General features: G+C 36.2%; 1 protein-coding gene across 3 annotated transcripts in view; it reads right to left on the bottom strand.

Annotated features, from left to right (window-relative positions):
• Positions 1-17,485, bottom strand: part of SUGCT (succinyl-CoA:glutarate-CoA transferase) — a 750,432-nt gene that overhangs the window by 603,231 nt on the left and 129,716 nt on the right. For 2 of the 3 annotated variants that reach the window (XM_027071610.2, XM_053218653.1), the window contains exon 8: positions 8,686-8,829. The exons of the other annotated variant lie outside the window; for it this stretch is intronic. In XM_027071610.2, coding sequence (XP_026927411.1) covers positions 8,686-8,829 — 144 coding nt within the window. The remainder of the gene's footprint in view (positions 1-8,685; positions 8,830-17,485) is intronic. 3 annotated transcript variants of the gene reach the window in all.

Genomic DNA, 17,485 nt, shown 5'->3' with positions numbered 1-17,485 from the left:
ATCTTGATCTTAATCATGTTCCTATTTTTTTCAGAACATTTTGAAAGTACCAAATTGTTTTAAAGTATCTAATAAGAGAATTAAATTAGATCACAATGAAATTTGTCCTCCTGTTTTATTCTTTTCTCCTTTGAGATATTATCTCACCACTGATTATCAATTATTACAATTAAAAGCCCTAGTTTCCCTCACTGTGGTTCATGTCATATAAAAATATGCAATGCCCATGAATAAAACTAAGGATTTCAGTTATACAAAGCTAGAGCATCCTCCCAATACACTTACATTTCACTGGATCTTCTAGAAGAAGGAGGAGGAGGAGGAGGGAGAGGGGAGGAGGAAGAGGGAGAGGGGGAGGAGGAAGAGGAGGAGGAGGAGGAGGAGGAGGAGAAAGAAAGAAAGAGAGAGAGAGAGAGAGAGAGAGAGAGAAAGAAAGAAAGAAAGAAGGAAAGAAAAACAGCCAACCATGTTTTATATTACAGCCAACTAGCATTCAATCCAACCAACAGTATAAAAATAAGAACATAAAATAATAGATTATCTAAAATTCTAATTTTCTTTGGAAATCATCTGAGATTTCATTTTTTGGTGTGTCTTTACCTTCCTAATTAGTCATCTTGATATTAGATAAGTGTTGATTTTTTTTTTTTTTATTCCCTGAACTATAATAAAGGAGCGGGAGGCCTTGGAGAGAATGCCAGTTAAAGAATGGAAGCTGGACAAGGATTTAAAAACTGGCTTCATGGGGCACCTGGGTGGCTCAGTCAGTTTAGTGTCCAATCCTTGCTTTCAGCTCAGGTCAAGGTCTCAGTTTGTGAGGTAGAGCCCCAGGTCAGGCTCTGTACTAACAGCGCAGGACCTGCTTGGGATCCTCTCTCTGCCTCTCTCTCTCTCTCTCTCTCTCACACACACACACACACACACACACACACACACACACACACACAATAAATAAATAAATAAATAAATAAATAAATAAATAAACAAACAAACAAACAAACTTAAAAATTAAAAAAGAAATGTTTTTAATGGGCCTCAAGTAACTAAGGATTGTCAGGCTGACAGGAGTCTTCAGAGCAGGAATGCATTAGGCTCCTCAAAAACGGGAGATTCAAATGCAAACTCACAGTTCTCTGATTTCTTAAGCTTTCTGATGATATTACCTCCTCTTTTTTCTCTCCCTACTCCATGCTGTCAACTTCCTTGGTCATAGGCTGCTGCCTCTCTCCCTTTCCATCCTCTATTCACCCTTCAGCATGATCTCAACCTTCAGCCTCCCACTTCCTTCCTGGATACGTAATTGTCTTTCCTCACAGATCTGGCACATTTACAATATTCTTAAGGAAATTCTTTCAGAGCTGACATCAATATGATACAGTGCTCGTGATACTTGAGAGGTACACAAAATGTTTTCATTCTAATTTCTTTTTTTATATTTATTTATTTTTGAGAGAAAGAGAGAGAGAAAGAGAGAACGGGGAAGGGGCGGAGACACAGATAGACACAGAATCTGACACAGGGTCCAGGAACTGAGCTGTCAGCACCGATGTGGTGCTCAAACTCACGAACCGCAAGATCATGACCCGAGCTGAAGTCAGATGCTTAAACAACTGAGCCATCCAGGCGTCCCAATTCTAATTGCTTTTTAAATCAGAAAAAAATTAATGCAATAATAATTAATACACAATAATGAATTATATTCATCTTTATACCAATGCAACTGTAATTCATAGTATTTTTATTGGAGCAAAGGACCCACAAGGGCAAAATTTTCTAGGGCCCACAGAAGTCATAATGGGCCCTGAATTGTGAGTCAACCTAGTCCTACATCCTTCCCCACTCAAAACTGGTCCATGCTATTTATTTCAAAACCTGACTTATGGTGACGGTTGCATCACTCAACACATACACTAAGAATTATTAAATGGTCCATTGAAACAGGGTGAATTTTATGATGTGAAAAATATACCTCACTGAAACTGTTTCTTTAAAAAAATATAGAAGGGCACCTAGGTGGCTCAGTTGGTTAAGCCTCCGACTCTTGATGTTGGCTCAGGTCACGATCTCAAGTTCATGAGTTCAAGCCCCACATCGGGCTCTGCACTGACAGTGTGGAGCCTGCTTCAGATTCTTTCTCTCCTTCTCTCTCTGTCCCTCCCCTGCTCTCTCTCTCTCAAAAAACAAATAAACTAAAAAAAAAAAAAAAATTTTTTTAAGATACAGAATAAAAAAAAAAGCAGAAACACAGGTGTATCTAAAAACACAAAAAGATAAATTGCAGATTACTATACTTATTTTAAATTCAGAAGTTGATCCACAAAAATGTGCCATAATACTGGGAGTTAAAATTTTATCTACCCTAAATATGAACACTTTTACAAACATGAAAAAAGAATAATGACATCAAAAATGTCAAAACATTCTATATGTGAAAATAATTATGGAAGTTTGGTGCTAAAAAAACTAACTCATTGTAGTAGTAATTAAGGGAGCCTGGTTGCAATTAAGTACAGGAAGGATATTAAAACTTCCAAAAGATATTTCTGTCAGCCACAACAGAAGAATAAGAGCAACAGAATAATTGGAACCACATCCAAATCCACTTCCTTGTTATTTACCAATATCATCTAAAGAATACTGTTTAGATGCTGACGTGAGACAATCTTCAGTTGACAACTTTAAATCATATTAAGACTTAAAAAAAAAATCAAAGAATTTTATGACAAGGGTTAAAAGTTCACAGCCTTGAAACTACAAAAAATCTGGTGCCCACTATGAACCACATCCTGGCAACTGTCATGTCTCTACAATGAAACAGTTTTGTTGTGGTCGAGGCAATCAGCTCTGAGTTAATAATTAGCTACTATTCAAATCAAGTGTAATTTGTGTAATTGTACACTAGATCACTTTTAGGAGAGGGAGTACAAAATTTCATTTTTAGCAACTGATATTGAATGTTATAGTCATTCATTTGTCATCCTGTGTAATGCAATCAAAATGAGTTAGAAAAGCCTGTTTTTTTACCCACTGCATGAAATCGCAGTCACTTTCCAGGCATCTGAAATGAAGTTCGAATGCTATCTGCTTAATGCAGGTGAACATTTATATAAAAAAAGAAGAAGAAAGTGAATACATTTTTTAAAAGGTGAAGTTTCCTATTATATTACTTTGAAAAGCATCTAGAAATAGCACTTCACATTTACATGAAGCAGATTTTAATCATTTTGGGGTTGGGTTGGGTTTTTGGATCTAGGATCTATGTTATCTTAAATTGAAAAACTAAGTAAAGTGGGATGTCTGGGTGGCTCAGTCGGTTAAGTGTCCAACTTCAGCTCAGGTCATGATCTCATGGTTCATGAGTTCAAGCCCTGTGTTGGGCTCTGTGTTGACAGCTCAGAGCCTGGAACCTACTTTGGATTCTGTGTCTCCCTCTCTCTCTGTGCCCCATTTTTTTTTAATATTTTTTTTTTTTTTTGAGACAGAGAGAGACAGAGCAAGAGCAGGGGGAGGGGCAGAGAGAGACAGGGAGACACAGAATCCGAAGCAGGCTCCAGGGTCTGAGCTGTCAGCACAGAGCCCGACACGGGGTTTGAACCCACGAACCGCGAGATCATGACCTGAGCCAAAGTCAGACGCCCAACCGACTGAGCCACCCAGGCACCCCCAAAAAAAAATTTTTTTAAGGAAAGACTAAGTAAAGTTAGTCAAGATTTCTCTATTATGAAAAGCTATAATAATTATGATAATAAAATAATTATGTCAATAACCAGTTTTTTTAATCTCAGCCCATTTCTAACACTGTAAAATATTTTTTAAATAACCTAATAAAATTAATGCTAGTCATCAGAATACTTTTATGAAGAATTTTTCACATCCTTGAGAGCAGTAGATTCTCAAAACAACCTAGTTATGTTAGTAGAATGTTGATTGGCCCCCAAACATTTATTTCCCCTTCCTCTGGACAAAAGATAACCACACAATGCTTTAGGTGAATCACATCTCCCCAGTTACAGTCTTATGGTTTGGGTAGAGTTAACACTATCACTAGTACCTAGAACAGCTTAAGCCAAATAGCATATTTCTTTCAGTCCTCATTAATTGGTTCAGGAATGGTCATTTAACCCAGTAAAATAGATGGTCTTGTTTTCCGGGGCTTCCAGGAAAAAGGTCTTCCTTTCTCTTCCATGCAAACTGCTAAACGATTCTGTAAGTTTCCTTAATGATACAGTATAAAGACGTAAGATCTTGGACCAGAACTGCTTCACCTATAGCTCCACATCATGAAACATGGAGAAAAGGGGACAGAGGAAGGCAGCGACAGCACAGAATAGGAGTGAAAACAGGAAAGTAAAGAAAGACAAGTGAGAAATAGACAGAGAAAAGAGATGCCCAAGGGCAGAGAAACACACGTGAGAAGAAGTACAGAGACAAGACAAGGGCAGAGGCAAAAAGAGAAAAACAGAGCTTGGGCTGCAGTGGGTTAAGAGAACAAAAATGTTCTTCCCACCTGCTGCCTGGCACCTCAGACAGCCTTCAATAAAAATTAGTGTCTGTACCACTGCCCTCTGAAACTCAAACGTTGTCCACAGCTCAGAGGTTATTCAGCACATGGCAACTATAGCATGTACCCAAGCAGACGTAGTCTTTGGTTGAAAAGACCATCACCAACAGAATTTGTAGGTAGAGAAACAGAGGCCTTGGGAGGTTAAAATCCAGATTCCGAAGCATAACATACAAGGCCCTTAACTACCTTGGTCCAAACATGCTCCAAGGCCCTGTTAGAAAACCACACCTTAGACTCTCCTTTCTGACACAGCTGCCTCTTGTATTAAACCTTGGACTGAGGTGTCACTTTGCACTCCAACCTAGCGACCACAGAGCCTGGGGCACAGTGAGCCCTCAGTTGGCCAGAGTGCATAAAAAAATCCAGGTGTCCATGACTCCAAATGCTGTTTTTCTCAAAATTCTCATATTTCAACAGAAACAATGGTCCATCAGGTTAAATTCCATGATAGTTTTCATTCACTGGATCTAAACATGATTAGATAATGATCCAGAAGGGCCACCTTGTTGCACTATCTTATTCTGACTCTTGGCATGCAGGTTGGGGGGCAGGGGAGCCAGTCCTGTTATGTTTTCCCTTGTTACCGAGTGCTCTTTTGCTTCCTCTGCCTCTTACTAAATTTGCCTTCTCCTCTGGAGCCCCAGTGTAGGAAAGCTGGATCTTGCCTGTCCCTCAGTGCTGAAAATCTAGCCTTTATGATGCAGGGAAAAGAGAACCAGCCAGGATATCGGAAACCAAATTCTTGCTGTGACTCCTTGGTCAAGCAGATCAACCTCTCCTACTTCAGTTTCCTTATAAGTAATATAGGAAAAAAAATTCCTGCCCTACCTACCTCAGGTGATAATTACGAAGGTCATATAGAATAGTAAACGTGGGGCACCTGGGTGGCTCAGTTGGTTGAGCATCTGACTCTTGGTTTCAGCTTGGGTCATGATCCCAGGCCGTGGGATCGAGCCCCACATCAGGCTCCACACTGAGCATGGAGCCTGCTTAAGATTCTCTCTTTCTCTCCCTCTGCCCCTTTCCCAGGCTCACACTCAGTCTCTCTCTCTCAAAAATATAATAAAATAAAATAATAAAAATAATAAAAATAAAATAGTAGATGTGAAAGTCCATAGCTCTAAAATTAGACTTAATCATTTTTTTTATCATAAAAGGTAAAAGGTAAGGACAACAGTCAAGGTATGTAAACAAGCTAAGTGTTCATCGGTGGATGAATGGATAAAAATAATGTGATACATATACACACACACAATGGAATGTTATTCAGCCATAAAAAAAAAAAAAGAAGGAAATCCTGTCATTTGCAATAACATGGATGGACCTTGAGGGCATTAAGTAAAATAAGCCAGACAGAGAAAAACAAATACAGTATAATCTCACTCATTTTTGGAATCTAGAAGACTTTTTTTTACTTAAAAAAAAATACTGAGCTCATAATACAGAGAATAGATTGGTGATTGTGAGAGGCAGAGGGTGGGTAAAATGGGTGAAGGGGGTCAAAAGGTACAAATTTCCAGTTATAAAACAAATAAGTCATAGGGATGTAATGTACAACATGGTGACTATAACTAGTAATACTCTACCACATATTTGAAAGCTGCTAAGAGAGTAGATGGGGAAAGTTTTCACCATGAGAAAACAAAATCAACCGATGTTAACCAGACGTGGTGAGCGTTTTGCAATGTATACAAATATCAAATCATTATGTTGTACAACTGAACTTAATATAATGTTATATATCAGTTTTACCTCAGTTCATTTATTTTTGAGAGAGAGAGAGAGAGCGAGAGCGGGGGAAGGGCAGAGAGAGACACACACACAGAATCTGAAGCAGGCTCCAGGCTCCGAGCTGTCAGCACACAGCCTGACACAGGGCTTGAACCCACAAACAGCGAGATCATGACCTGAGCTGAAGTTGGATGCTTAAGCGACTGAGTCACTCAGGTGCCCCAATTTTACCTCAATTTTAAAAAAGATAATGAGTCTTAAATACACAAATAATTTTAGCAAACTTTGACTAGGTTAACTACAGCACCATCAGCTACAGCTAAATCACTGCTACCTAGTTTACTGAAAACACATCATCTCATCATAAGTTGTTTATTAAGTACTTATTCTAACTCAATGGTTTTCTACCTTTTTCTAATCTTTCGTAGCAAACCTCAAGGCTATGTGACATACCTACTGGTAACAGTGGGTCCCCGACTGATCTCAAAAGACTGGGAGAGACTGCTATTTGACAAATACTGGGATATGCTATTAGGTTACCACTGTAAACAGGAACAAACATTCCTGCATTCATGGAACTTACAGTCTTAGGAAATAGCATGAACAACAAACACAGACACATACCCAAAATGACTGGAATGTGTATATGTGTGTATGCATGCATGAGTCTGGACTTACTGTACCCTCACTTCAGCTCTACCAGTCATACCACCCCCCTCCACTCCCATCTCCAGGGACCCACACACCTCTGAGTTGTGCATCATTGCATTAGGTGATGGAAGAGAATTAAACTCTATAATACTCTACAGGAGAATTTCTTCCAAAGCTAATTATCATTGACATATAAGTAAAGCAGTCTAAGTACAGTTCAGGCGTCTTAAGGACTTTAAACTAAGCCTAGGACCCTCTGTGATCAGACAGGTCAAACACCCATGAAACCTTCATGTCTTCCATACTTATGAAATGTGTAACTTGTAAACAGTCACTTAACCTACATCAGGTTCCTTACAGCTATTAAATCAGAGGAGGGAAGAAAAAGGCTTTCAGCTTCTTCCCATAACTAACATCTGTGTTTTTCTATTCAAAAGACCATTCATTCATTTGGAGAGAATTATTTTACCCTTTTATTTAACCATTAAAATGCTCACTGTAACTCAAAGCTAATGTTGAAACTCCAGACATTGTAATTCACCTGCAACCATTTGATATTTTTCTTACCTCTAGATAATTCCTCAATTTTGCCTGAGAGAAAATATCTCCAAAGCAGTTTTCCAACTTTATTAGTCTCCCATGTATGCCATTTAAATCTGAAATTCCTAACTGAGATCTCCATCTGTAAAGTAATTCTTCTCATGGTAAAATATCTCCTTGCACAAATTAAACTATTTTCTTTTTTATTCTATTCCCGAAAAATTATCTGTCCCAAATCAACATCCACCTATGGTACAGCGCCTGGGTCTGCTCCAATAAAAAGGAGGCAAAATGTCAATGTGAGAGTTAGTTAACTCTTTTATTCTACCAGTTTAGTATTTAGCATAACATAACTGATAACTGTCTAAACCAAGGGTTCTTACTCCGGAGTCCATGGAAAGAATTCTGGCAACTAATTAACCCGAACAGAAAAAATTAGATCTTTATTTCCATCCAACTCCTAGATAAAATTTAGCATTTTCTTCAATTACGAGTGTAAGCAGCAAACCACAGGAGATTAGTAGTACCTATGGCTTGATCACCAATAAATATTATACATATTTTCATATCATATTATAGTTATTGTAGGTATCTTAAAGCATCATATATGTTCAACATTTCCTCAAAATTGTAGTAGTTACTAGGCCCAACAATAGATCTTATGGTTTAATGTGTTAATACAAAAACGATATGTTATTATAACACAAAATTGGTTTTGACATTGAAATAACTATATTTCAATATAATTGGCTTCCCTCGCAATCCTAAGTATATCATTTTATGCATTTAGAAATATAATTCTAAGAAAAGGTCCATAGACTTCACCAGAGTACACAAGGGGTCTACAGTACAAAAAAGGTGAAGACACTCTGGTCAAAAGAAGTTACAGAGCTCATGTGACAATAAAATAGAACCAAACGTACTCTTGTCTCACTCTTGTCACACTCATTCTAATATAAACAGTCCTTAAAATTCTAATTCAACAGCAATACCTATTACAACAAAATCTTCATGGCCCACTTATTTTAAGATGACAATAATTAACTATATCAAAACAAAATAGCTTTTGCTGTTGTTGTTTGTGGATTTTTTTCTGTTGTTTTTATTTTTGCACATGTGACCATAAAATTTGATATGAAAGAGTATGATCCAGATACACGTCTTTACAGCACAATCTAGAATGCTTTTTGGATTGGTACCTGAGATGACAGTAGGTTGCAATCAATGAACAGTCCTTTCCCAGTTTTATATCTTTGTATCAATCCAGCCATAATGGCTCCATATGCATACAGGCCAGTAGCAAGATCAGTCATGGCCACTCCTGGACGAACCGGATCTCCATCCTGATTGAGGGTTGGGGTGAGAAAAACAGAGAAAATTGAAAATTGAAACCATCAGATGATTTCTCAAATATTCTAAGATCAAACAGAAGAAAGAATTGTATATGACTTGTGCATGCACACACACAAGAGAAAAACCAACAAGCTGCTACTGTGGATACCTGTTGGTGGTGAGAATATATATTTACTGTATTTCTCACTCCTTCTCCTACCAACCAAACTAAACCAAACCAAATAAGATAAAATATTTTTTAAACATGTCTGAAGTTCCTTCTTTTAAAAAAAAAATTTAATGTTTATTTATTTTTGAGAGAGAGAGAGAGAGAGAACATGAGTATGGGAGGGGCAGAGAGGGAGGGAAACACAGAATCTGAAGCAGGCTACAGGCTCCGAGCTGTCAGCACAGAGCCTGACACAGGGACTGAACTCAGGAACAGCAAAATCATGACCTGAGCCGAAGTCGGACAATGAACTGACTGAGCCACGCAGGTGCCTTCTTAATATATTTTACCTGCTTATAGTAACAAAATAAATAATTAAATTTGAATTTAAATGAGTTAATCTATTGGAAATGAAAAACAGCATTTTTTTTTTCCTGTTGGGTAGGAGGCTCTTCCAGGAAAAAAGGCAGAAGAGCTGGGCTATTCTCCTTATAAGCATGCTAATTACTGGCAAATATACTAGTGGTATTTGCTTTAAAAAAAAAGTAATACTTATCCATAGAAGGCTTTTAAAAGCAGATTATTCCTGGCTTAGAATTACTATGATAAACAAGCCTAGAATCTATAGGTTTATAAGGGATGGGACACCAGCTATGCATTATCAAAGTATAAAATGTAACATTTCACAGCCTGCAATGTTCCCTGCTGTATGAGGTAACCCATGTACTTCATTAGGTATAGTATCTACTGCTCTGGGATTGAGAATTTTGTCTATTGTGGGAAGAAAGAAAGCCTCTCTCAATGTTCAAGACCTCAGTCTGATTTTCCTGTGCCTTTTGGTTCCTTGTACCCTTAAAATTACAAGTAAAGCTTAATACTGATTAACATCTTCAACTGATGTCAGTCGGTTTTGATAATCCAATCCTTGACCTATACATACAGATACTACAACTGTGCCTGGCAAACAATAAGTACCAGATAAAAATGAGCTAACACTATCATTTACATTATTATCAGTCATTGTAACATCATAGAGTTCTTATTTTTCACTACCTTGAATTCTGTTAAGCCTTTCATTACACAGAATACCTAAAAAAAACCTACATTTCATCTGGTTGATGCATTTATTCAATCACTTCCTCATTCATTAATTCCAGCTGTTATTCAACCATTTTCAGAAGCTAGTTTTCCCTTTTCTGCAACCCATACATAATCTGTCAATCACCTTATAAGAGTACTAAATAATGTTAAAAGCAAGTAAATGAGAATATTTAATGACTAAACTTTTTTTTTTTTTTTTGCTTTTCAACACCATTTCAAGAAAGATATAGCAATGAAAATTGGCAACTTCTGGCTGTTTTCTAACTATTATGATTGGAAAAACTTGTAGTTTTGTAGCATTCTATGTACTAATACCAAAATAGTAGAAAGAGAAATTAAGAAAATAACTCTATTTACAATTGTACCAAAAAGAATAAAATCAGTAAATTTTAAATTAAATTTGTCACTGGGATTTAAAATTATTTATTATGTTAAAAAACGAGAGACAAGGGGTGCCTGGGTGGCTCAGTCGGTTAAGCGTCTGACTTCAGCTCAGGTCACAATCTCGCGGTCGGAGTTCGAGCCCCACGTTGGGCTCTGGGCTGATGGCTCAGAGGCTAGAGCCTGCTTCTGATTCTGTGTCTCCCTCTCTCTCTGCCCCTCCCCCGTTCATGCTCTGTCTCTCTCTGTCTCAAAAATTAAAAATAAACGTTTAAAAAAAATTTTTAAAAAATGAGAGACAAGTTCAAATCTAAGTTTATAGACACATTTCCTCACTATAAAATAATATACTCATATTTTATCTGCTATGCTTCTCAGACCAATAGGAATAAAGTAGATAATAAATCTTTTAACTTATATATAAACTTATTGAAAGGGGGAGACTTCACCTGATTAATATTCTAAAAATATCATTATGTTATCCAGAATAATAGTATTAAATGTATGGACATTAAATAAACATGAACTCATCCACAGAAACAACATTATCACTCTTAAAAGTGACAATTTGTGGCAGATAATTTTAGTGAAACACTAAGTGAAACAAGCTTACTAACACGCTTTAGATTCAAAGATACAAATTGGCTGAAAATAAAAAGAAAGTATGGGGAAAAACAGATCTTGCAAACAATAGCCATAAAAATGCTGGAGTGGCTATACTACTATCAGACAAAATAGATTTTAAACAAACCAAAAAAAGTCACTAGAGAAAATAAAAGATTTTATAAGGAAAATGGGGCCATGGCACTGGGAAGATATAGTAATTATAAACATATATGCACCCAAAACAGAGCTGCCAAAATATAAAAAGCAAAAAGTGACATATTTGAAAAGAGAAACAGACACTTCAAATACAAATAGTGAATAGAACAACTAGAGAGAATATCAGAAAAGAAAGAAGAGATTTGAACAACACCATAAACCAAATACATCTATATTTAAATGACTATAAAACACTTCATGCAACCACAAAACGCACATTCTTCTCAAGTGCACATGGAACATTCTCTAGGACAGATCATATCATAGGCAATAAGACAAGCTAAAATAAACTTAAAAGTAGTGAGTTCACACAAAATATGTTTTCAGATAACAACTGAATAAAATTAGAATCACTAACAGAGGCATATTTTGGAAACTCAAAAATATGTGCACAGTAAACAACATAATCCCAATATACCAATAAGCAACAAAGAAAATCACGTAAGAAATTAGAAAATACTTCAAGATGAGTAAGAGTCATCCATATAGGTAAAGTTTAACCTATCTCTATTTACAGACAACATTGTACTACACATAAAAAATCCTAGACTCCACCAAAAAAACTATTATTTACTGAGTAAATGAATTCAGTAAAATTTCAGGATACAAAATTAATACCCAGAAGTCAGTATCATTCTATATACTAATAACGAAAGAGAAATTAAGAAAATAACTCCATTTACAAGTATACCAAAAAGAATAAAATACCTAGGAATAAACTTAAAGAAGTAGGCGAAAGTCCTGTACTTTGAAAACTATAAACCATCGATGAAAGAAATTGAAGATGACACAAACAAATGGAAATATATGTCATGTTCATGGATTAGATGAATTAATCTTAAAAATGTGCATACTACCCAAAGCAATCTACAGATTCAATGCAATCCCTATCAAAATACCAACAGCATTTTTCATAAAACTACAACAAACAATCCTAAAATTTGTATGGAACCACACAAGTCCCCAAATAGTCAAAGCAACCTTGAAAAAGAAAAACAAAGCTGGAAGCCTCACAATTCTGACTTCAAGTTATATTACAAAGCTGTAGTGATCAAAACAGTATGGTACTGGCACAAAAATAGACACATAGATCAACAGAACAGAACAGAGAACCCAAAATAAACCCACAATTATATGGTCAATTTATCTATTACAAAGGAGGCAAGAATACACAATGAGGAAAACACAGTCTCTTCATAAATGGTACTGGGAAAACTAGACAGCTACATGTAAAAGAATGAAACTGAACCACTTTCTAACACCATACACAAAAATAACTCAAAATAGATTAAAGACCCAAATGTAAGACATGAAACCATAGGAAACCTACAAGAGAACATAGGCAGTCATTTCTCTAACATGAACTATAGCAATAGTTTTCTAAATATGTCTCCTAAAGCAAGGGAAAAAAAACAAAAATAAACTATTGGGACTACATCAAAATAAAAAGTTCTTTCACAGTGAAAGAAACCATCAACAAAACAAAAATGCAACCTAGTGAATGGGAAAAGATATTTGCAAATGATAAATCCAATAAAGGGTTAAGATCCAAAATATGTAAAGGATTTACACAACTCAATACCAAAAAAAAAAAAAATCTGATTAAAAATGGGCACAGAACCTGAATAGAAATTTTTCCATAGAAGACCTACAGATGGCCAACAGACACATGGAAAGATTCTCAACATCACCAATCACCAGAGAAACAGAAATTAAGACCACAATGAGATATCACCTTACACCTGTCAGAATGGCTGAAATCAAAAAGATAAGCAATAACAAGTATTGCCAAAGACATGGAAAAAAAAGGAACTTTTGTGCTCTGTTGGTGGGAATGTAAACTGGTACACTTCATACTGTGGAAAGAATATAAGAGTTCCTCAAAAAATTAAAAATAAAAAGACCATATGATCCAATAATTCCACTACTGGCTATCTACCCCCCAAAAAACAAAAACACTAATTCAAAAAGATGTATATACCCCTATGTTTGTTGCAGCCTTACTTACAATAACCAAGATATGGAAGCAACCTAAAAGTCCATCAAGAGCCAAATGGACGGGGTGCCTGGGTGGCTCAGTCAGTTAGGCGACCAACCTCAGCTCAGGTCAAGATCTCACAGTTCATGAGTTCGAGCCTCGCATCAGGCTCTGTGTTGACAGCTCAGAGCCTAGAGCCTGCTTCGGATTCTGTGTCTCCCTGTCTCTCTCTGCCCCTCCCCTGCTTGCACTCTGTCTCTCAAAAATGAATAAATGTTAAAAATTTTTCAAACAAACAGAGAGATACAAATGGATAAGGAATATGTGGTATATTTGTACATGTACACACACACACACACACGCACACGCACACGCACACACACTGAAATATTACATTGTCATAAAAAAGGGTGAGATACTTCCATTTGAGACAGCCCGGATAGACCTGGAGGGTATTACGCTAAGTGAAATAAGTCAGAGAAACACAAATACCATACGATTTTGTTTATATGTAGAATCTAAAAAACAAATGAAATAACAAACAAAAAGCAGAAACAGACTTTGTTTGATGGTTGCCAGAGGGATGGAAGGTGGGGGCTAGGGAAAATGGTGAAGAGAGGTGGCATCCAGTTATGGAATAAATAAGTCATGGGAATAAAAGGCACAGCACAAAGAATATAGTCAATGGTGTTGGAACAGTGTTGTATGATGCAGATGGTAGCTACATCTGTGGTGAGGATAGCATAACATATAAACATGTGGAATCACTATCTTGTACACCTGAAAATAATGTAACATTGTGGGTCAACTATACTCAAATAAAATTTTTTTTAAAAAGGAATGAAAATGCTTCAAGACAAATGAAAATAAAGGTAAACATACCAAAATTTACGAGATGCAGCTAAAACAGTATTTGAGAGCAATTTATAGCTGTACATACCTGTATTTAAAAGAACTATCTCAAAATAACAGCTAAGCATTTAAAGAATTGTCTACCAAGCATTTAAAGAAGAGTTAATATTAATTCGTAATAAATGCCTCCAAAAACTGAAAGAGAACACTTCTCAGCTTATTCTTTGAGGCTAGTAATATACTGAGGTTAAGCCACACAAAGACATCAAAAGAAAATAAAACTATACAGACCAATATCTCTTATGAATATAAACACAAAAAAAATTCTCAACCAAACACTAGCAAATTGAATCTGGCAATATACAAAAGGATTATACACCATGAGCAATTGGGATCAATTTTCTCAGGAACAAGGTTGATCTAACATTTGAAAATCAATCAATATAACAGACCAAATCATTAAAATAAAGGAAAAATGCAAAATGATCATCTCAACAGGGGCAAATAAAGCATTGATAAAATTCAACACCCTTCATGTTGAAATACTCAACACACTAGGAAGAGAAGTGAACTTCTTTAATCTCATACAGGACATATGTGAAAAAGACAGAGGCCATATCATAAGTAAATATGAAAAACTGAATGTTTTCCTTCTAATATCAGGAATAAGAGAAGGATGCCTGCGCTCATCCCTTCAACATTGTACTGCAGGTTGTAGCCAGTGCAATTAAGAGAAAAAGAGAGGCACCTGGTGGCTCAGTTGGTTAAGCGTCTGACTTCGGCTCAGGTCGTGATCTCGCGGTTTGTGAGTTCAAGCCCCATGTCAGGCTCTGTGCTGACAGCTCAGAGCCTGAAGCCTGTTTCAGATTCTGTGTCTCCCTCTCTCTCTCTCTCTCTCTCTGACCCTCCCCCGTTCATGCTCTGTCTCTCTCTGTCTCAAAAATAAATAAACGTTAAAAAAATCTTTTTTAAAAAAGAGAGAAAAAGAAATAAAAGGAATCTAGACTGGAAAGAAAGAAGTAAAACTACATTTGCAGATGACATAATCATATATACAGAAAATGCTTAGAAACCCACTAAAAAACTCTTAGAACTAATAAATGAGTTCAGCAAGCTTGCAAGATACAGGCAATATAAAAAATCTATTGTATTTCTACACAGTAACAATAAATAAACTAAAAATCATATTAAGAAAACAATTCCACTTACAATACCATCAATATGAATAAAGTACTTAGGAATAAATGTAACAAACTTACACTCTGAAAAGAAAGAAATTAAAGACCGAAATAAAAGGAAAGACATCCCACTGTCATGAATCAGAAGACTTTATATTGTTAATATGGCAATACTCCCCAAATTGATCTACACATTCAATGCAATTTCACCTACCAAAATCCTAGATGCCTTTTTTTGTAGAAATAATATCTAATCTTAAAATCCATATGAAAATACCAGGGACAATAGCCAAAAAAATCTAGAAAAAGAAGAATAAAGTTGGAAGACTCAGACTTCCCAATTTCAAAACTTACTGCAATGCTACTGTAAATAAGGCAGCATGGTATTAAAACAAGACAGATATACAGACAATGGAAGTTTTCAGATTTACTTTCAATTCATTTTTTTAAATTATATTTAGTTAACATACAGTGCAATATTGGTTTCAGGAGTAGAATTCAGTGATTCATCACTTACATACAACACCCAGTGCTCATCACAAGTACCCCCCATACCAAGATAATTCAATGGGGAAAGAGTAGTCTTTTCAAAAAATGGTAGTGCAAAAGAATGAAGTTGGAATCCCTCCTTACACCACATTAAAAAAAATTAACTCTAAATGGATCATAGACCTAAACATAAGGGCTAAAACTATACAACAGAAAAAAATATAGCCATAAACTCTCATGATCATAAATTTGGCTATGATCTCTTAGTTATGACATGAATAGCAACAAAAGATAAAAATAGATAAATGAAACATCACCAAATTAAAAATGTGTAGAATTTATAAAGAAACTCAATAATTTACAACTCAATAATAAGAAGGCCAATAACCCACTTTTTAAATGAGCAAAGTGGGCAAAACAGACATTTCTCCAAAGAAGATACACAAATGGCCATTAAGCACATGAAAAAAGATGTTCAACATCACTAGTCATCAGGGAAATGCAAATGAAAACCACAATGAAATGCCATATTACACTAACTAGAATGGCTGTCATGAAAAAGAGAGATAATAGCAAGTGTTAGCAAGGATGTGGAAAAATCAAAATTCTTATACAGTGCTGACGGGATTGTAAATGGTGTGCTCACTGTGGAAAACAGTCTGGCAATTCCTTAAAGAGTTAAACATAAAGCTACCTTATGACCCGGCAATTCGACTTCCAGGAATATACCCAAAAGAATGAAAACATACGTCTTCACAAAAAACTCAATGTACAATTCATAGCAGCATTATTCATCTTGGCCTAAGAGTGGAAGTAACCCAACTGTCCATCAACCAATAAGTGAATAAATTGTGGGATGGCCACACAATGGGATATGTTAGGCAATAAAAAGAAATGAAGTACCGATACATGCTAAGACTTTACAGTAAGTGACAGAAGCCAGTCCCAAAAGGCCACATATTATATGATACTATTTTTGTGAAATGTCTAGAATAGGCAAATCCATAGAGACAAAAAGTAGAGCCAGGGTCTGACAGGAAGTGGAATAGGAAGTGCTGCTAATGAGTTTGGGGTTCCTTTTAAAAGATGAAAATGTTTTTAAAATATTTTTTTAATGTTTATTTCTTTTTGAGAAAGAGACAGAATGCGAGTGGGGGACAGGCAGAGAGAGAGGGAGGCACAGAATCTTAAGCAGGCTCCAGGCTCTGAGCTGTCAGCACAGAGCTCGCCTTGGGGCTCGAACCCAAAAACCGGGAGATCATGACCTGAGCCAAAGTCGAACACTTAACCAACTGAGCCACCCAGGCGCCCCTAGATGAAAATGCCTTAAATTGGTTGTGGTGAAGGCTGCAGAACTCTGTGAATATAAAACTATCGACTTGTACACCTTAAATGAGTGAATCATATGGCCTATGAATTATGTGTTCATAAAGCTGTTTCACTTTTTAAATACCATTATAATGCTGATAATTAAACAAAACAGAAAAAAAAGAAGTCATTGGAAATAAAGTTTTTAAAAAGTCTTTTTAAAGGCCTGCTAAAAGGACATGTATTTAGTGGAAACTCGAGAAGCTACATTTCATTCAAAGCTCTTTGGTAGCAATAACTAAGGATGTACCACTCATCTCCAGTATAATTCAGAGGTGGCTATGCTCATACTTTGGAAATCCCTCAATCATATTCCTGTCATTGAAGAA

Source organism: Acinonyx jubatus, chromosome A2, assembly GCF_027475565.1.
Source record: "Acinonyx jubatus isolate Ajub_Pintada_27869175 chromosome A2, VMU_Ajub_asm_v1.0, whole genome shotgun sequence".
Taxonomy (NCBI): Eukaryota; Metazoa; Chordata; class Mammalia; order Carnivora; family Felidae; genus Acinonyx; species Acinonyx jubatus.
This window is presented reverse-complemented; position numbering and strand designations above follow the sequence as displayed.